Source organism: Chiloscyllium punctatum, chromosome 4 (genome assembly GCF_047496795.1).
Source record: "Chiloscyllium punctatum isolate Juve2018m chromosome 4, sChiPun1.3, whole genome shotgun sequence".
NCBI classification, from domain to species: domain Eukaryota; kingdom Metazoa; phylum Chordata; class Chondrichthyes; order Orectolobiformes; family Hemiscylliidae; genus Chiloscyllium; species Chiloscyllium punctatum.
This window is the reverse complement of record NC_092742.1, coordinates 5,478,763-5,499,751: the sequence shown is the minus strand read 5'-3', so window position 1 is coordinate 5,499,751 and position 20,989 is coordinate 5,478,763. Positions and strand designations below refer to the sequence as shown.

The 20,989-nt window shown below is 51.5% G+C and overlaps 1 protein-coding gene across 6 annotated transcripts in view; it reads right to left on the bottom strand.

The window, feature by feature from the left end:
- Positions 1 to 20,989, bottom strand: part of LOC140476049 (uncharacterized) — a 452,737-nt gene that overhangs the window by 93,625 nt on the left and 338,123 nt on the right. For all 6 annotated transcript variants that reach the window (XM_072568002.1, XM_072568006.1, XM_072568005.1 and 3 more), the window contains 5 exons: positions 17,218 to 17,422; positions 12,612 to 12,794; positions 6,226 to 6,363; positions 4,401 to 4,555; positions 239 to 386 (listed from right to left, as the gene is read on the bottom strand). In XM_072568002.1, the coding sequence (XP_072424103.1) occupies positions 239 to 386; positions 4,401 to 4,555; positions 6,226 to 6,363; positions 12,612 to 12,794; positions 17,218 to 17,422 (829 nt within the window). The remainder of the gene's footprint in view (positions 1 to 238; positions 387 to 4,400; positions 4,556 to 6,225; positions 6,364 to 12,611; positions 12,795 to 17,217; positions 17,423 to 20,989) is intronic.

Below are 20,989 nucleotides of genomic sequence, written 5' to 3'. Positions count from 1 at the left end.
AGTATGGGGACCAGGAGGGGTTCAGGCAGGGGGATGGTAGTTTGATGAAACCCCTATAAGATTTGAGGTAATTAAGGAGTGTTCTGCAGGCAAATGCTTACTTTGCCACAAATATAGCTGATTGTCTTAGAAGGTGTGGGCACACGGGCAGAGAGCTCAGGCACATTGGAACTGCCCTGACTTACTGAGTGGATAATATGCCAGTGATTCCATGGTGGTCTGCAGGGACTGATCTCACCTCATGAGTTTCCTGTTGTTCTTTCAGGCCCTCATAGCTGCCAGCAACATCAATCATCAGTGTCTCCTCCATCCTCTCCAGAAACTGTCTCCAATGCTCACACTTCTGACTGAAGCTCTCCTCTTGCAGCGTAACAGCCTGCAGTTTACTGAAACCATTGATCGTTTGGAAGAAATAATCAGCATTTCAGACTCAAGATTGTAACAACAAGTTACATTCATATAGCAGCTTTATAGTAATAAGATTTCACAGCGCACTTCACAGCGTTGTCAAACAGAATCTGACACAGCTGCATAAGGAGATCTTAAGGCAGGTGTCCAGATGTTTGGTCAAAGGGGTGGGTTTTTAGGAGTGTCTTAGAGGAACAATGTGAGGAGAAGAGATTTATGGAGGAAATGCCAGATAGGCCATGGCCAGCAACAGCAGACACATGCCAGGATTACAGGAGGGCAGATATTTCACAGGATTTGGAGATGGAAGAGATTATAGTCAGAGGGAAGGGAGAGGCCATGGAGGGATTTGAAAACAAGGATGTGAATTTTAAAATCAACGAGTTGCTTAACTGGAAATCAACATAGGTCCATAAAACCATAAGAAATAGGAACATTTTCCCTGACATATTTGGAATATTGCATGTAGTTCTGGTCACCACACTACCAGTAGCTGTGGAGAGTGCACAGAAACAGTTTACCAGGATGTTGCCTGTTTTGGTGGGTATTAGCTATGAGGAGAGATTGGACAAACAATTTGTTTCTACTTGAATGTCAAGGATTAGGGGCGATCTGATAGCAATTTACAAAATTATGAGAAGAACAATAGAATGGATTTCCATCCCAGGGTAGAAATGTTAATTACTAGAGAACATAGGTGGAAGGTAAAAGGGGGATAGTTTAAAGGAGATGTGAGAGGCAGGGTTTTTTTTAAACACAGAGGGTGGTAGGTTCCTGGAATGCACTACCAGGGGAGATGTGGAAGGCAGATACAACACCAAGGTTTAAGAGGTACCTGGACAGATACATGAATAAGCAAGGAGTAGACTATGGACAACGTAAAGGCAAAACATTGTTAGTTTAGATATGCATCATGTATTAGTGCAGTCTTGGTGGGCCGAAGGCCCTGTACCTGTGCTGATCTGACATTGCCCACGTCCACTTTCCTGCTCTTTCCCCATAACCTTGGATTCTCCAACAGATCAAGAATCTGAGCCGCCCCCTCAGTTATCTGTGGCAACGAGTTCCAAAGAACCACAACCACACGAGAGAAGACATTCCTTCTCATCTCACTCTTAAATGTGCAGCCCTTTATTCAGAGTTTATACCCTCTGGTCCTAGACTCTTCCATGTGGCGAAACATCCTCTCAGCATTGATTCTGTCAAGCCCCTTAAGAATACAAAATGTTTCAATGAGATCACCTCACATTCTTCAAAACTCCAATGAGTAAAGTCACCACCTGTTTAACCTTTGCTCTTAAGGCAATCTCACCATACCAGGGATTATTCTAGTGAATTTTCCAATGAACTGTCCTCAGTAGTCCAGATGTGATCTCATACTCCAACCCCTTTGAAATAAGGGCCAACATTCCGCTAGCCTTCCTGATTACCTGTTACCCCTGTGTTCGAGCTTTCTGTGTTTCATGTACAAGTCCCATTGTGGCAGCTTTCTATCATTTTTCTCAATTTAAATATTCTCACAAAATGAACAACTTCGCATTTTTCCACATTATACTGCTTTTAGCCTACATCCTTAACCCATCAAAATTACAAACTAAAATTACACAACACCAGGTTATAATCCAACAGGTTTATTTGGAGGCACTAGCTTTCAGAATGCTGTTTCTTCATCAGGTGGTTGTCAAGTTGCACACAGAAACACCCCCCCCCACACACACACACACACACACATACACACCCCCACACATACTAAAATCATTTAAAGATAAAAGATTTGCATAGGGGTTAATGATTTAAAGGCTCCAACACAGCTAACAAAAAATTTCAATATAGCTCATTTTGAGTTGAGGAGACACCTATGCTAATAAATCTGTAAATAAAAAGTTTTAACAATGACTTAAACACCGAAAAGGCCTGTAAAGAGACACAGCAAGACAATACCTAGGTGTGAAAATACGAAGTTAATTACAATCTATATTAATGCCTTGGATGAGGAAAGTAAGTGTATTATAGCCAAGTCTGTGAATGACACAAAAATAGTTGGGAAGGCAAGTGGTGAGGATAACACAGAGAGTCTGCAGAGGGATACAGACTGGTTTAACAAAGGGGAAATAACCTGGTAGGTGGAATATAGTGTGGGGAAGTGGGAGGTTATGCATTCTGTCAGGATGAATAGGGGAGCTGAATATTATTTAAGTGGGTAAAGGCTGCAGAAAACTACAGAAGAGAGAGATTTGCATGTCCTCGTGCATGAAACATAAAAAAGCCAGCATCCAAGTTCAATGGATAATAGGGAAAGCAAGTGGAATATTGGCCTTCATTTCTAAGGGAATCAAGTATAAAAATTAGGGACTTTTGCTAAAATTACCAAGGCACTAATCAGACCACAGCTGGAACAGTGAGAATACTTTTGATTCCTTTATCTACAGAAAGATAGTTCATATTGGAGGCAGACTGGGAAAGCCTTACACAGCTGGTACTGGGTACTGATGGATGGTTTATGATGAGAGATTGAACAGGTTAGACCTGTACAGTTTTGGAGAGTGAGAGGAGACCTTATTGAAACATACAAGATTCTTAGGGGACTTGACAGGGCACAATCTCAGAAAAAGGGTTCACACATTTAAGAGAGAGATGAGGAGGAATTTCTTCTCTGAGAGGGGAGTGGAATTCTTTACCATACAGGGCTGGGTCATTAAGTATATTCAAGGCTGAGAGAGACATATTTGGAATCAGTGACGGAATCAAGGGTTAGGGGGAAAAAGCAGGAAAGTGGAGTTAAGAAATATCAGGTCAGCCATGAGCTCATTGGATAATGGAGGCGGCTTGATGGGCTGAATGGCCTACATCTGCTTCTGCAGATTATCATCCTGGTGAAAGTTTTCTGCATATCATAAGACTCATGGCTCCAGAATTCAAACCAGTTGACTCTTAATTGCCCTCTGAAATGGCCAAGTGAGCTGTTGATTCAAGAGCAATTAGGGGTGTACTGGGCTTGCCAATGATACCCACAGTTTGTGAGAAGATTTGTAGCTCGGGTGCTCGTTGTTGTGGTTCTGTTCGCCGAGCTGGGAATTTCTGGTGCAGACGTTTCGTCCCCTGTCTTGGTGACATCCTCAGTGCTTGGGAGCCTCCTGTGAAGCGCTTCTGTGATCTTTCCTCCAGCATTTATAGTGGCCTGTCTCTGCCGCTTCTGGTTGTCAGTTCCAGCTGTCCGCTGTAGTGGCCGGTATATTGGGTCCAGGTCGATGTGTTTGTTGATTGAATCTGTGGATGAGTGCCACGTCTCTAGGAATTACCTGGCTGTTCTCTGTTTGGCTTGTCCTATAATAGTAGTGTTGTCCCAGTCGAATTCATGTTGCTTGTCATCTGCGTGTGTGGCTACTAAGGATAGCTGGTCGTGTCATCCGGACAACTGGAAGTGGCAGAGACAAACCACTACAAATGCTGGAGGAAAGATCACAGAAGCGCTTCACAGGAGGCTCCCAAGCACTGAGGATGTCACCTAGACAGGGGACGAAACATCTGCAACACAAATTCCCAGCTCGGCGAACAGAACCACAACAATGATACCCACATCCCAGGAATAAAGAAATCCAATGGCTGAATGCAGCTTGTCAACATTGTTTTTGGGGGATAGAGCTGGTGCACATGTGAGTGAGTGAGTGAGTGCGTGCGTGCGTGCGAGAGAATGTGTGTGAGAATGTGTGTGTGTGTGTGTGAGAATGTGTGTGTGTGTGAGAGAATGTGTGTGTGTGTGAGAGTGAGTGAGTGAGTGAGTAAGAGAGAATGAGTGAGTGTGTGAATGAGTGAGTGTGTGTGTGTGTCAGGGGAGGGGGGGGAATGTTCCTCTCCCAGGGATCCTCACCCTCCCATCAGCTTACTGGACCATTTCACAATTCTCTGCAGGGGCTTTCAGAACACAGCTGACACTGTGGTGAATCTGTGTGACAGGAAACAGGGAGGGGACAGCTGGTTGACGGTGATGTTACCTGCAGCGGTCCAGAGCGGTTGCTCGAGCCAGTTGCCATCGCCGGTTCAGGGCCTGAACCTTGGTGTAATCCAGGCCATCGATTGGCAGCCGGCCGCTCAGACGGTTCAGAGTTTCCAGGTGCAGTAAGCTGCTGCTCAATCTCAGCAGCTGACCCTGTAGCACAGACACAGTTAGGAGGAGGTGGGCTGTACATCGGCAATCAAGAGACCCAAGGAATGCTTTCGGGACGCAGGTTCAAATCCCACCGCGGAAGATGGTGAAATTTGAATTCAATAACAATCTGGAATTAAGGGTCTAATGATGACCATGAAACTATTGCCAATTGTCAGGAAAGACCCATCTGGGTCACTAATGTCCTCTAGGGAAAGAATCTGCCATCTTTACCTGGTCTGGCCTACATGTGACTCCAGACCCACAGCAATGGGGTTGACTCCCCTCTGGGTAATTAGGGATGGGCAATAAATGCTGGGCTAGCCAGTGACAGCCAGATCCTGTCAATAAATTTTAAAACAAAGCCACGCTTGAGCATGAGAGGGTGGGGTGGGACTAGGTGAGACTGAGATGACAGTCACGTTGGTCCAGCCTCAGACAGCTTCTAGGGAGAGGGATAGAGTTGGATGCAAGGAAACAGAATTTGTAGAGAGGCACTGAAATCAACAGCTTTGTCCTTCCCAATATTCAACCTGAGGAAATCACTGCTCATCCAGCTCTGGACTTTGGGAGGAGCAGTTGGATAATTGAATAGTGAAGGAGCAGGAGTGCCAGTGGGGAGGTAGAGTTGGGAGTCATCAATGTCCAGTGAAAACTAACTCAGTGCTTTCAGATGATGCTGCCAAGGGGCAGTATGGAGATGAGAGTTAGGAGGGGATTGAGGGACATGGCAGAAAATAGTGTGGGGAGAGGATGGACAGCCAATGTGGGAGATGCCCAGTATGCTGAAACTTCAGTGAGGCTGAATCAAGAAAGGGTACACGCGCACACACATACAGATACAGATACAGATACACACACACATACAGATACACACACACATACAGATACAGATACAGATAGATACAGACACACGCACACATAGATACAGACACACATACACATACAGATACAGACACACATACACATACAGATACAGACACGCAGACACACATACATACACACAGATACAGACACACATACATACACACAGATACAGACACATACATACACACAAACATACAGATACAGACATGCAGACACACACACACACACAGATACAGACACGCAGACACACACAGAGACAGACATACACACATACAGATACAGACACACACACACATACAGATACAGATGCAGACACACACACATACAGATACAGACACGCAGACACACACACACATACAAATACAGATGCAGACACACACACATACAGGTACAGACACGCAGACACACACACACACACACACACATACAGATACAGGCACGCAGACACACACAGACGTGCGCGCACAGACACACACAGAGAGACAGACACAGTGACAGACACACAGACATGCGCGTGCAGACACACAGACACACACACACACACACACAGATACAGACACGCAGACACACACAGACGTGTGCGCACAGACACAGACACAGACAGACACACACACACACAGAGACAGACACACAGAGACAGACACACAGAGACAGACACACAGAGACAGACACACAGACGTGCGCGTGCAGACACACAGACACACAGACACATGAGGAGACAGACGGACAGGCACAGAGACAGACAGACAAGCAGACACACACAGACAGGCAGACACACACAGACAGGCAGACACACACAGGCACACCTTTAATATCTCGAGGCAGGAAGCTTCCGGTTCCTCAGGGCTGGAACCATTTGATTTCAGAACTTGCTCAGATTCATTCAGTAGAGTCTCCAGGGCATGTAAACATTGCTGGAATTCCTCGTGCTGCTCTATCAAGCCCTGTGACACCATACATCACAGAAAGAGAGAGTGATTCACTGGTTAGTCACACAGCTGCAGCAATACTACAGTAACTCAGCCAGTAACAGCAGTCTCACTCAGCCTGCTGGCCTCAGCAGAGAGCAAAACACTTTCTAATAAACAGGAGCAGAGAGCGAGAATGAGAGAGAGAGAGAGAGAGAGAGAGAGAGAGAGAGAGAGAGAGCATGAGAAGGAGCGAGAAAGAGATCGAGTGCAAACTGCAGAAAGCTACAGCACAGAGGGGTTTGGATTCCACGTGCATGAAACATGAAAAAGCTAGCATCCAAGTTCAATGGGTAATCAAAAAAGCAAATGGAATGTTGGCTTTCAACTCAAAGGCAATGGAGTATATAAACTGTACAGGGACAAGTCGGACTGCCGTGGGAATACTGTGGACAGTTCTGGACATCCTTTCTAAGGAAAGATATACCGGAACGAAAACAGAAAGCATCGATGAAACTCAGCAGGTCTCTTGGCATCTTCAGGGAGAAAGTAGAGTTACCAGTTCAAGTCCAATGACTCCATCTTGCATTAGAGACAGTGCAGGGGAAGTTCACTCAGCTGATCCCAGGAATGAAGAGGAGAGGTTGGAGTAGGTTGTGCAGTATCACTGGAGTTTCGAAGAATGAGAGGTGATCTTATTGAAACATACAAGATTCTGAAAGAACTTGTCGGGATAGACGTGGAAAGATTGTCTCCTCTTGTGGTAGAGTCTCAGACCAGAGGGCAACATCTCAGAATAAAGGGGTCATACATTTCAGACAGAGATGTGGAGGAATTCCTTCTCTCCGATGGGAAAGAATCTGTGGAATTCTTTCCCACAGTGGGCTGTCAAGGCTGGGGCATTCAGGATATTCAAGGCTGAGAGAGAGAGTTTTCATCAGTAATGGAATCAAGTCTGATGGAGAAAAGGCAGAAAAAATTGACTTAATGGCAGAATAGACTTGATGGGCTGAATGGTTTACTTCTGCTCCTGAATCACATGGTACATGGAGACAGAGAGAGAGAGAGAGAGAGAGACAGATAGAGACAGAGAGAGAGAGACTGGAGAGAGAGAGAGAGAGAGACAGACAGACAGACAGAGAGACTGAGAGAGAGGAGACAGAGACAGATAGACAGACAGACAGACAGACAGACAGACAGACAGACAGAGAGACAGAGAGACAGAGAGACAGAGAGACAGAGAGACAAGAGACAGAGAGACAGAGAGAGACAGAGAGAGACAGAGAGAGACAGAGAGAGACAGAGAGAGACAGAGAGAGACACACAGAGAGACTGAGAAAGGGAGAGACTGAGAGAGGAAGAGAGAGGACACACGTGAGAGCGAGCAAGAGTTAGGGTGGAAGCTTAGAGCTAGAACAAACAGAGCTGTTATCTCTGCTTTGTTACCCAAGCGAAGCAAGGAATAGGGAGAGAGAGGAATTGAACATGTGGCTCCAGGGATGGTGCAGGAGGGAGGGTTTTGGATTCTTGGATAGTTGGGGCTCTTTCTGGGGTAGGTGGGACCTCTAACAGGATGGTCTTCACCTGAACCAGAGGGATATCAATATCCCGGGGGGGTGAGATTTGCTAATGCTCTTCGGGTGGGTTTAAACTAATTCAGCAGGGGAATGGGAACCGAAATTATAGTTCATGTATACGGGAGGATGAGAGTAGTGAGGTCAGAACTAAGAATTCAAGATCACAAGAGTGCACTGGCAAGCAGGAAGGTGATTTGAAGTGCATCTACTTCAGTGCCAGGAGCATCTGGAATAAGGTGGTGAACCTGCAGAATGGGTTGGTACCTGGGACTTCGATGTTGTGGACATTTTGGAGACATGGACAGAGCAGGGACAGGAATGGTTGTTGCAGGTTCTGGGATTTAGATATTTCAGTAAGAACAGAGAAAATGGTAAAAGAGGGGAGGTGTGGCATTGTTAGTCAAGGACAGTATTACAGTGGCAGAAAGGACATTTGAGGACCTGTCTACTGAGGTATATGGGCTGAGGTTAGAAACAGGAAAGGAGAGGTCACCCTGTTGGGAGTTTTCTATAGGCCTCCGAATAGTTCCAGAGATGTAGAGGAAGGGATAGCAAAGATGATTCTCGATAGGAGTGAGAGACAGGGTAGTTGTTATGAGGGACTTCAACTTCCCAAATATTGATTGGGAATACTATAGTTCAAGTGCTTTAGATGGGTCAGTTTTTGTCCAATGTGTGCAGGATGGTTTCCTGACACAGTATGTAGACAGGCCAACAAGGGGCAAGGCCACATTAGATTTGGTACTGGGTAATGAACCAGGCCAGGTGTTAGATTTGGAGGGAGGTGAGCACTTTGGTGATAGTGACCACAATTTGATTATGTTTACTTTAGCGATGGAAAGGGTTAGGTATATACCACAGGGCAAGAGTTATAGCTGGGGAAAAGTCAATTACGATACGATTAGGCAAGATTTAGGATGCATAGGATGGGGAAGGAAACTGCAAGGGGATGGGCACGATTGAAATGTGGAGCTTATTCAAGGAACAGCTACTGTGGGTCCTAGATAAGTATGTAGGACCGTGTGGTTCCTTGATAAGTATGTACCTGTCAGGCAGGGAGGAAGTGGTCAAGCGAGGGAACTGTGGTTTACTAAAGAAATTGAATCACTTGTCAAGAGGAAGGAGGAGGCTTATGTTAGGATGAGATGTGAAGGCCTCAGTTAGGGCGCTTGAGAGTTACAAGTTAGCCAGGAAGGACCGAAAGAGAGAGCTAAGAAGAGCCAGGAAGGGACATGAGAAGTTGCTGGCAGGTAGGACCAAGGTAAACCCTAAAGCTTTCTATCAGTATATCAGGAATAAAAGAATAACTAGAGTAAGATTAGGGCCAGTCAAGGACAGTAGTGGGAAGTTGTGCGTGGAGTCCGAAGAGATAGGGGAAGCGCTAAATGAATACTTTTCATCAAATTCACACAGGAAAAAGACAATGTTGTTGAGGAGAATACTGAGATACAGCCCACTAGGCTAGATGGGATTGAGGTTCACAAGGAGGAGGTGTTAGCAATTCTGGAAAGTGTGAAAATGTAAGTCTCCTGGGCTGGATGGGATTTATCCCAGGATTCTCTAGGAAGCCAGGGAGGAGATTGCTGAGCCTTTGGCTTTGATCTTTATGTCATTATTGTCTACAGGAATAGTGCCAGAAGACTAGAGGATAGCAAATGTTGTTCCCTTGTTCGAGAAGGGGAGTAGAGACAACCCTGGTAATTATAGACCTGTGAGCCTTACTTCGGTTGTGGGTAAAGTATTGGAAAGGATTATAAGAGAGAGGGTTTATAATCCGCTGGAAAGGAATAAGTTGATTAGGGATAATCAATGCAGTTTTGTGAAGGGTAGGTCATGCCTCACAAACCTTATTGAGTTCTTTGAGAAGGCGACCAAACAGGTCGATGAGGGTAAAGCGGTTGATGTGGCGTATATGGATTTCAGAGTCTAGATCAGAGTGGTGCTGGAAAAGCACAGCAGGTCAGGCAGCATCCGAGGAGCAGGAAAATCAATGTTTTGAGCAAAAGCCCGAAATAAGACAGAGTGGTGGTTGATGGGAAATATTCATCCTGGAGTTCAGTTATTAGTGGTGTACCACAAGGGTCTGTTTTGGGTCCACAGTTGTTTGTCATTTATATAAATGACCGGGATGAGGGCAGAGAAGGATGGGTTAGCACATCTTTGGATAACACTAAGGTCAGTAGAGTTGTAGATAGTGATGAAGAATATTATAGGTTGCAGAGAGAGAGAGAGAGAGAGGGAGAGAGAGAGAGAGACAGAGATACAGACAATGCAACAGAGACAAAAAGATGTAAAATCTCTGTTGCAGAGAGACATAGATAAGCTAGGGCGGCACGGTGGCACAGTGGTTAGCACTGCTGGCTCACAGCGCCAGAGACCCGGGTTCAATTCCTGCCTCAGGCGACTGACTGTGTGGAGTTTGCACATTCTCCCCGTGTCTGTGTGGGTTTCCTCCAGGTGCTCCGGTTTCCTCCCACAGTCCAAAGATGTGCAGGTCAGGTGAATTGGTCATGCTAAATTGCCCGTAGTGTTAGGTAAGGGGTAAATGTAGGGGTATGGGTGGGTTGCGCTTCAGCGGGGCGGTGTGGACTTGTTGGGCCGAAGGGCCTGTTTCCACACTGTAAGTAATCTAATATAATCTAATCTACAGAGCTGGGTTGAGGGGTGGCAAATGGAGTTTAATGTGGAAAAGTGTGAGGTGATTCACTTTGGAAGGAGCAACAGGAATGCAGAATACTGGGCTAATGGTAAGATTCTTGGTAGTGTAGATGAGCAGAGAGTTCTCGATGTATATAGATCCCTGAAAGTTGCCATCCAGGTTGAGAGGGTCTGTTAGCCTTTATCTGTGGAGGGATTGAGTTTTGGAACCATGAGATAATGCTGCAGCTGTACAAAACTCTAGTGCAGCCACATTTGGTGTATTGCGTACAGTTCTGATCACTGCATTGTAGGCAGGACGTGGAAGCTTTGGAAAGGGTTCAAAGATTTATTAGGATGTTGTCTTCTGAGGAAAGGCTGAGGGACTTGAGGCTGTTTTAGTTAGAGGGAAGAAGGTTGAGAGATGACTTAATTAAGACATATAAGATAATCAGAGGGTTAGATAGGGTGGAAAGTTGGAGCCCTTTCCCTCGGATGGTGATGGCTAGCACGAGGGGGCATAGCTTTAAATTGAGGGGTGATAGATATAGGACAGATATCAGAGGTAGGTTCTTTACTCAGAGTAGTAAGGGCATGGAACGCACTGTCTGCAACAGAAGTAGACTCACCAACTTTAAGGGCATTTAAATGGTCATTGGATAGGCATATGGACGAGAATAGAATAGTGTAGATTGAATGGGCTTCAGATTGGTTTTACAGGGCAACATCAAAGGCTGAAGGGCCTGCACTGTGCTGGAATGTTCTATGTTCTAGAATGAGATAGTCAGAGAGAGAAAGAGAGAGAGAGAGAGAGACAGAGATACAGACAATGCAACAGAGACAAAAAGATGCAAAATCTCCGTCAAATGTAAGTCTGAGAGGAACGTCTTATAGAGTCATAGTGTCATACAGAACAGAAACAGACCCCTCGGACCAACTCACCCACATTGATCACGTTTGTCAAATTAATTTAGCCCATATGCCAACACTTGGCCCATATCCCTCCAAACCCTCCCTATTCATGTACCCATCCAGATGTTTTTTAAATGTTGCAATTGTACCAGCCTCCACCACTTCCTCTGGCAGCTCATTCCCTACACGCACCACTTTCTGAGTGAAAAAGTTACACTTTAGGTCCCTTTTAAATCTTTCCCCCCCTGTCCCCGTGAGGCAATTGGACTCTCCCACCTCAGGAAAAAACCCTTGTCTATTTACCCTATCCATATCCCTCATAATTTTGTAAACCTCTATAAGGTCACCCCTCAGCCTCCAACGCTCCAGGCAACACAGCCCCAGCCTGTTCAGCCTCTCCCTATAGCTCAAACCCTCCAACTCTGGCAACATCCTTGTAAATCTTTTCTGAGTTAAGTCCAGGGTTAGTTGAACAGTGACTTATTTTCTTAGTTACTCAGGGAATATACAAAGTCTTTAGTAGTCTCACATTTCCTGCATAAATAATTACATTACTGCAGCAAAACTGTCCAAAATCTCGGAGTTAAACGGATCCTTTCGGGTAGGGTTCCTATATCGGGGAAATGCCTCACAGAACCTCCAATTTCCCAGGGAATTCCGTTACAGTCTGCCACAGAAGAGACACTGCAAGGTCTCCATGTATAACTCCCGTCTACATGACCGAAATATGACCAGAATATGGAGTCCTAATCTCTTTCAGAAGAGAAGCCTTCCAGGGGAAGTTGGTGATTGTAAAACAGCATCTGCCTGGAGGCTATCACTGAGCAGACTGTTGCTGAGCAGGTTAAAAACAATGACTGCAGATGCTGGAAAGCAAATACTGGATTAGTGGTGCTGGAAGAGCACAGCAGTTCATGCAGCATCCAACGAGCAGCGAAATCGATGTTTCGGGCAAAAGCCGAATTGCTGAGCAGGTGCTACTTGATGACACTGTTGGTGACATCTTCCATCACCTTATGTTTAAGAGCTTAAAGTTACATTTGGTATTGTATGGAATATATAATGCCATATATATTGGTGTGTTGCAGTGTGGTATATAGTGGGGATAATATAGAATAGCTGTATTGGACACAGCTTCCTCTATTGTGTCAGCGTTACCTGAATTTCGGGAATCTTCATGGACAGTGACGCCTCCAGGTAGGACACCCTTCCCGACAGATTGTGACAATTTGACTGAAGTGCTGCAGACGAAGATGGATCTACCTGTCGACTCAATTCATCAGCAGCGACACAGACCTGGGAAACCTCCTCACAGACAGCATGGAGCTTACAGATCGATTCCTTTCAACAAATCATTCAAAAACATCAATGAGCCCAACACAAACAGATACATACAGCTGCTGGAAAGGTAGCACCGAACATCAGCAGGACAGGGCGATGGGGTCCCCGGGGGGGGCAATGTGCACTCGGGCTGGGGGGGTCTGTACCCGGGGAGGGGCTGCATGTACTGTGGGGGTGCAGTGTGTGAGAGGGGGACGGGGGGGAGGGGGCAGTGTGGGGGAGGGGGACGGGGAGAGGGCAGTGTAGGGGGAGGGGGGAGGGGGGAGGGGGCAGTGTGGGGGGAGGGGAAAGGGGCAGTGTGGGGGAGGGGGATGGGGAGAGGGTAGTGTAGGGGGAGTGGGACGGGGAGGGGGCAGTGTGGGGGAGGGGGACGGGGAGAGGGCAGTGTGGAGGAGGGGGACAGGGGAGGGGGCAGTGTAGGGGGGAGGGGGAGGGGGAAGGGGATGGGGAGAGGGCAGTGTAGGGGGGAGGGGGTGGGGGAAGGGGATGGGGAGAGGGCAGTGTAGGGGGGAGGGGGAGTGGGACGGGGAGGGGGCAGTGTGGGGGAGGGGGACAGGGGAGGGGGCAGTGTAGGGGGGAGTGGGAGGGGGAAGGGGATGGGGAGAGGGCAGTGTAGGGGGGAGGGGGTGGGGGAAGGGGCAGTGTGGGGGAGGGGGATGGGGAAGGGGCAGTGTGGGGGAGGGGGATGGGGAAGGGGCGTGTGGGGGAGTGGGACGGAGAGAGGGCACTGTGGGTGAGGGGGAGAGGGAGATGGCAGTTAGGGCGGAGGGGGAGAGGGAGATGGCAGTGTAGGGGGAGTGGGACGGGGAGGGGGCAGTGTGGGTGAGGGGCACAGGGAGATGGCAGCGTGGGGGGTGAGGGGGAAGGGGCAGTGTGGGGGAGGGGGATGGGGAGGGGGCAGTGTGGGGGAGTGGGACGGGGAGGGTGCAGTGTGGGGGAGTGGGACGGGGATAGGGCAGTGTGGGGAGCATTACAGGGAGGGGGCAGTGTAGGGGTGGGAGACGGGGAGGGGTACGGGGGGCAGTGTTGGTGGGCAGGGAGGGGGGCAGGGAGCGGGCGGGGAGGGGGACGGGGAGCGGGATGGGTAGGGGTCAGTGAGAGGGATGGGGAGGGTGCAGTGTGGGGGAGGGGCGCAGGGAAGGGGCAGTGTGGGGAGGAGGGGGACTCGGAGGGGGCAGTGTGGGGGATGGTGGCGGGGAGGGGGCAGTGTGGGGGGAAGAAGATGGGGAGGGGGCAGTGTGGGGGAGGGTGACGGGGAGCAGGATGGGGAGGGGTCAGTGTGGGGGAGGGTGACGGAGGAGGCAGTCTGGGGGAGGGAGACGGGGAAGGGGCAGTGTGGGGGAGGGGGAGGGGACAGTGTGGGGGGAAGGGGGCGGGAGGGGGCAGTGTGGGGGAGAGGGAGCGGGCGGGAGGGGGCGGTGAGGAGGCAGGGTGGGGGAAGGGGGTGGTGAGGGGGCAGTGTGGGGGAGGGGGACAGAGACGGGGCAGTGTGAGGGAGGGGGGACGGGGAGCGGGCAGTGTGGGGGGGGGGAAGGGTCATGGAGGGGGCAGTGTGGGTGAGGGAGCTGGGGTGGGGACAGTTGAGGGGGAAGGGGGTGGGGAAGGGGCAGTGTGGGGGGGGGGGTGACGAGGGGGCAGTGTGGGGGTGGGGGATGGGGAGGGGGTTTTTTGGAGGAGGAGGACGGGGAGCGGGCAGTGTGGGGGGGGGGTGACGAGGGGGCAGTGTGGGGGTGGGGGATGGGGAGGGGGTTTTTTGGAGGAGGAGGACGGGGAGCGGGCAGTGTGGGGGTGGGGGGGGGGAAAGGGCCAGGGAGGGGGCAGTGTGGGTGAGGGAGGCGGGGTGCGGCCAGTTTGGGGGGAAGGGGGCAGGGAGGGGGCAATGTGGAGGGAGAGGGATGGAGAGGGGGCAGTGTGGGGGAGGGGATTGGGGAGGGGGCAGTGTAGGGGGAGGGGGGCGTGGAGGGGGCAGTGTGGGGGTGTGGGAGGGGGCAGTGTGGGACACTGGGGGGGGAGGGGGAGTGGGCAGTGTTGTGGACTGTGCGGGGGCAGTGTGGGGGTGCGGGCAGTGTGGGGGAGGGGGAGGGCGAAGGGAGGGGGCAGTGTGGGGGACTGGGAGGTGGCAGTGTGGGGGAGGGAGAGGGAGCAGTGTGGGACATTGGGGGGGAGGGGGCAGTGTTGTGGACTGGGAGGGGGCAGTGTGGGGGAGCAGGAGGGGAGGGGGCAGTGTGGGGGAAAGGTGAGGGGGCAGTGTGGGCGAGGGATAGGGGGCAGTGTCGGGGAAGGGGACTGGGAGGGGGACAGGGAGGGGGCAGTGCGGGGCAGAGGGCAGTGCGGGGTAGAGGGAGGGGGAGGGAACAGTGTTGGTGAAGGGGACTGGGAGGGGGCAGTGTGGGGGATGGGACAGGGAGGGGAGGGGGCAGTGTGGGGGAGGGGGAGGGGGCAGTGTAGGGGAGGGGGAAAGGTGAGGGGGCAGTGTGGGCGAGGGATAGGGGGCAGTGTCGGGGAAGGGGACTGGGAGGGGGACAGGGAGGGGGCAGTGCGGGGCAGAGGGCAGTGCGGGGTAGAGGGAGGGGGAGGGAACAGTGTTGGTGAAGGGGACTGGGAGGGGGCAGTGTGGGGGATGGGACAGGGAGGGGAGGGGGCAGTGTGGGGGAGGGGACGGGGAGGGGAGGGGGCAGTGTGGGGGAGGGGACGGGGAGGGAAGGGGGCAGTGTGGGGGAGGGGACGGGAAGGGGAGGGGGCAGTGTGGGGGGGAGGGGGGCGGGAAGGGGACAGTGTGGGGGAGTGGGACGGAGAGGGGGCAGTGTGGAGGGAGAGGGACGGAGAGGGGACAGTGTGGGGGAGGGGTACAGGGAGGAGGCTGTGTGAGGGAGGGGAATGGGGAGGGGGCAGTGTGGGGGGAGGGGGAGGAGAGGGGGCAGTGTGGGGTGGGGGAGGGGGCAGTGTGGGACACTGGGGCAGAGGGGTTGGGGCAGTATGGGGGAGTGATACAGGGAGAAGGCAGTGTGGGAGAGGGGAATGGGGAGGGGGCAGTATGGGGGGAGGGGGCAGTATGGGCTGAAGGGGGAGGGGAGGGGGCAGTGTGGGGGTGGGGGACGGGGCAGTATGGAACACTGGGGGTGGGGTTGGGGCAATGTGGGGGAGGGGGAGGGGGGCAGTGTGGGGGGAAGGGGCAGTGTGAGGGAGGTGGATGGGGCGGGAGGGGGCAGTGTGGGGGGACTGGGAGAGGGCAGTGTGGGGGAGGGGGAGGGAGAGGCCAGTGTGGGGGAGGGGGACGGGAGGGGGCAGTGTGGGGGAGGGGGACGGGAGGCAGTGTGGGGGAGTGGGACGGAGAGTTGGGCAGTGTGGAGGGAGGGAGAGGGGGTAGTGTGGGGGAGGGGTACAGGGAGGGGCAGTGTGGGGGAGGGGAGACGTGGAGGGAGCAGTGTGGGGGGAGGGGGAGGGGGCAGTGTGGGGGAGTGTGACGGAGAGGGGGCAGTGTGGGGGAGGGGCAGTGTGGGGAGGGGAGACGTGGAGGGGGCAGTGTGGGGTGAAGGGGGAGTGGAGGGGGCAGTGTGGGGGTGGGAGAGGGGGGGCAGTGTGGGACACTGTGGGTGAGGGGGAGAGGAGTGTGTTGTGGACTGGGAGGGAGCAGTGTGCGGGTGCGGGCAGTGTGGGGGACTGGCAGGGGGCAGTGTGGGGGAGGGGGAGGGGGCAGTGTTGGCGAGGGGGACTGGGAGGGGGCAGTGTGGGGGAGGGGGACTGGGAGGGGACAGTGTGGGGAGGGGGCAGTGCGGGGTAGAGGGAGGGGGAGGGAGTAGTTTTGGTGAGGGGGGACTGGGAGGAGGCAGTGTGGGTGAGGGACAGGGGACGGGGAGGGGAGGGGGCAGTGTGGGGGAGGGGACGATGAGTGGAGGGGGCAGTGTGGGGGAGGGCAACGGGAGGGGGCAGTGTGGGGGAGGGGACGATGAGTGGAGGGGGCAGTGTGGGGGAAGGGACGGGGAGGGGAGGGGGACAGGGAGGAGGCAGTGTGGGGGGTGGGGAGGGGAGGGCGCAGTGTGATGAAGGGGGGCAGGGAGGGGGCAGTGTGTTGTGAGTGGTACGGGGTGGGGGCAGCGTGGGGGAGGCGACGGTGAGGGGGGCAGGTTTCCTTCACTGAAGGACATTGATGAAGCACGAGGCTCTTTGGGACATTTCCCCAGCACCACGCTCACTGAGATTGTCCCTCACAACTCAGGCTTTTCAATACAGAACTTCAGTTCTCCAGCCCTGGTCCACGGGGGTCTGTAGTTTCTCTTTGCTGAGTTGTTCGCTAAAGGAACTGAGCCACGTCCATACCAGCGGCAGGTAAACACACCTCTCGTACAGACTGCAGAACTCCAGCTGACAACTAAATAACAGAGAATGTTCCACTGACTTGGGAAGGTGCTAGTGAGGTGCTGACCTGTGTCTCTGTCAGTCGGGATCGCAGTTTCTCCAGGTGACTGTCCTCCAGAGTGATCTCAGTCAGCAGTGGGTGACAGTTCTCCTCACACGCCCGCAGCCTGGCCGAGGTACAATGGGAATGATCAGTAAACCGCTGCCACAGCTGGCCCAGAGTCTGACACGAGCGAAGCTGCTCTGTAATCTCCTGCTGAACATCGATCCACCTGAAATGACAGAACCGGCTCATCCAAACATCCCAACCTCAGGCATCAGACAGAGAGAGACACAAGCTTTCACCACTGTTGGGCACATCATTTATAGCCTCCCTCCCATTCCCCAACCTTAACACCCCTCCCTCTCCCGAAGGGGCTGACCCTCACTGGGGTATACAGGGTCTCCCTCTCTCTCCTGAAGGGGCTGACTCTCACTGGGGTACAGGGTCCCCCTCCCTCTCCTGAAGGGGCTGACTCTCACTGGGGTACAGGGTCTCCCTCCCTCTCCTGAAGGGGCTGACCCTCACTGGGGTATACAGGGTCTCCCTCTCTCTCCTGAAGGGGCTGACCCTCACTGGGGTACGGGGTCTCCCTCCCTCTCCTGAAGGGGCTGACCCTCACTGGGGTACGGGGTCTCCCTCCCTCTCCTGAAGGGGCTGACTCTCACTGGGGTACAGGGTCTCCCTCCCTCTCCTGAAGGGGCTGACTCTCACTGGGGTATGGGGTCTCCCTCCCAGTTCTGAAGGGGCTGACTCCATTTGCCAGAGCGGTGAGGAGAGAAGCAGAGCTGAAGCAAGGGCTGCCGGGAAGGGTGAGTTTTCCCGCATTAAAAGGGACTTACCTCGGGAGTCGGGCCTCTATTTGCTGAGGGGTGCGAGGGAGGAGCGAAGGACTTCTGGGGAGTCATCTATTTGTGTGGTTGTGTTACCCGAAACACTACTCGGATAGTGTCTCCACCCATCCTCCTCCTCTAACCAAGAAAAAGGTTCTGTGTGTCAGATTGGTAAGGTAACGAGTTTTTTTTTTATTCCTTATTTTTTCAACAGACTCTTTGGGAATTTAGAATAGTAGGAATGGAGATGAGGGCAGTGGAATGTTCCTCCCGCAGAATGTGGGGGATAAGGGTCAACACTAGTCTCCCTGCTGATTGCATCTGTGGGAAGTGCACCCAACTCCAGCTCCTCGAAAACCATGTTAGGGAACTGGAGCTGGATGAACTTCGGATCATTCGGGAGGCAGAGGGGGTTATTGAGAGGAGTTACAGGGAGGTAGTCACTCCTCAGGTACAAGGAAAAGGCAGATGGGTTACAGTCAGGAGACAGAAAGGGAACCAGCAGACAGTGCAGGGATCCCCTGTGGCCATCCCCCTGAACAACAAGTATACGTTTTAGATATGGTTGGGGGGGGTAGCGACTTACCAGGGGTGAGCAATGGGGCACAGGTCTCTGGCACAGAGTCTGTCCCTGCTGCTCAGAAGGGAAGGGGGAAGAGGAGCAGAGCATTAGTCATTGGGGCCTCCATGGGGGACAGAGAGGAGGTTCTGTGGGAATGAGAGAGACTCACGGTTGGTGTGTTGCCTCCCAGGTGCCAGGGTTTGTGATGTCTCTGATCATGTTTTCGGGATCCATGAGGGGAGGGGGAGCAGCCCCAAGTCATGGCCCACATAGGCACCAATGACACAGATAGGAAGAGAGATGGGGATTTAAGGCAGATATTCAGGTAGCAAGGATGGAAGCTGAGAGCCATGACGAACAGAGTTGTCTCTGGTTTGTTGCCCGTGCCATGTGCTAGTGAGGCAAGGATTATAGAGAGAGAGGAGTTGAACACGTGGCTACAGGGATGGTGCAGGAGAGAGGATTTTGGATTCTTGGATAATTGGGGCTCTTTCTGGGGTAGGTGGGACCTCTACAAGCAGGATGGTCTTCATCTGAACCAGAGGGGTACCAATATCCTGGGGGGGGGGGGGATATTCGCTAAGGCTATTGGGGTGGGTTTAAACTAATCCAGCAGGGGGATGGAACCAAAATTGTAGTTCGAGTATAGAAAAGGTTGACAGTAGGGGGGTCCAAAATCAAGTTTCAGGGACGCAAGATGGCACCGGCAAGCAAGACGTTGGTTTGAGGTGTGTGTACTTCAACGCCAGGAGCAACCGGAATAAGGTGGGTGAACTTGCAGCATGGGTTGGTACCTGGGACTTCGATGTTGTGGCCATTTCAGAGACATGGACAGAGCAGGGACAGGAATGGTTGTTACAGGTTCTGGGATTTAGATGTTTCAGTAAGAACAGAGAACATGGTAAAAGAGGTGGGGGTGTGGCATTGTTGGTCAAGGACAGTATTATAGTTGCAGAAAGGATGTTTGGGACTCATCAATTGAGGTAGTATGGGCTGAGATTAGAAACAGGAAAGGAGAGGTTGGGAGTTTTCTATAGGCCTCCAAATAGTTCCAAAGATGTAGGGGAAAGGATAGCAAAGATGCTTCTTGATAGGAGTGAGAGAGACAGGGTAGTTGTAAGGGGGCCTTCAACTTTCCAAATATTGACTGGGAACATGATAGTACGAGTACTATAGATGGGTCAGTTTTTGTCCAGTGTGTGCAGGGGGGCTTCCTGACACAGTATGTAGACAGGCCTACAAGGGGCGAAGCCACATTTGATTTGGTACTGGGTAATGAGCCCGGCCAGGTGTTAGACTTGGAACTAGGTGAGCACTTTGGTGATAGCAATCACAATTCTGTTATGTTTACTTTATTGATAGAAAGGGATAGGTGGATACCACTGGGCAAGAGTTACAGCTCGGGGAAAGACAATTACGATGCGATTAGGCAAGATTTAGGAAGCATAGGATGGGGAAGGAAACTGCAGGGGATGGGCACATTAGAAATGTGGAGCTTATTCAAGGAAACGCTCCTGTGTGTCCTAGATAAATATGTACCTGTCAGGCAGGGAGGAAGCTGTAGAGCGCGAGAGCGTGGTTTACGAAGGAAGTGGAATCTCTGGTCAAGAGGAAGAAGAAGGCTTATGTTAGGATGAGATGTGAAGGCTCAGTTAGGGCGCTCGAGGGTTACAAGGCAGCCAGGAAAGACCTGAAGAGAGAACTCAGAAGAGCCAGGAGGAGACATGAGAAGTTGTTGGTGGATAGGATCAGGGTAAACCCTAAGGCTTTCTATAGGTATTTAAGGAATAAAAGAGTGACAAGAGTAAGATTAGGGCCAATCAAGGATAGTAGTGGGAAGTTGTGTGTGGACTCAGAGGAGATAGGGGAAGCACTTAATGAATATTTTTCAACAGTATTCACTCGAGAAAACGACAATGTTGTCGAGGAGATTACTGAGATACAGGCTGCTAGACTAGGTGGGATTGAGGTTCACAAGGAAGAGGTATTAGAAATCCTGCCGAGTGTAAAAATAGATAAGTCCCCTGGGGCCGGATGGGATTTATCTTCGGATCCTCTGGGAAGCCAGGGAGGAGATTGCCTAGCCTTTGGCATTGATATTTAAATCGTCATTGTCTACAGGAAGAGTGCCAGGAGACTGGAGGATAGCAAATGTGGTTCCCCTGTTTAAGAAGGGGAGTAGAGACAACCCAGGTAATTATTGACCAGTGAGCCTTACTTCAGTTGTTGGTAAAGTGATGGAAAAGGTTATAAGAGATAGGATTTATAACCATCTAGAAAAGAATAATTTGATTAGGGATAGTCAGCATGGTTTTGTGAAGGGTAAGTTGTGCCTCATAAACCTTATTGAGTTCTTTGAGAATGCGACCAAATAGGTAGATGAGAGTAAACCAGTTCATGTGGT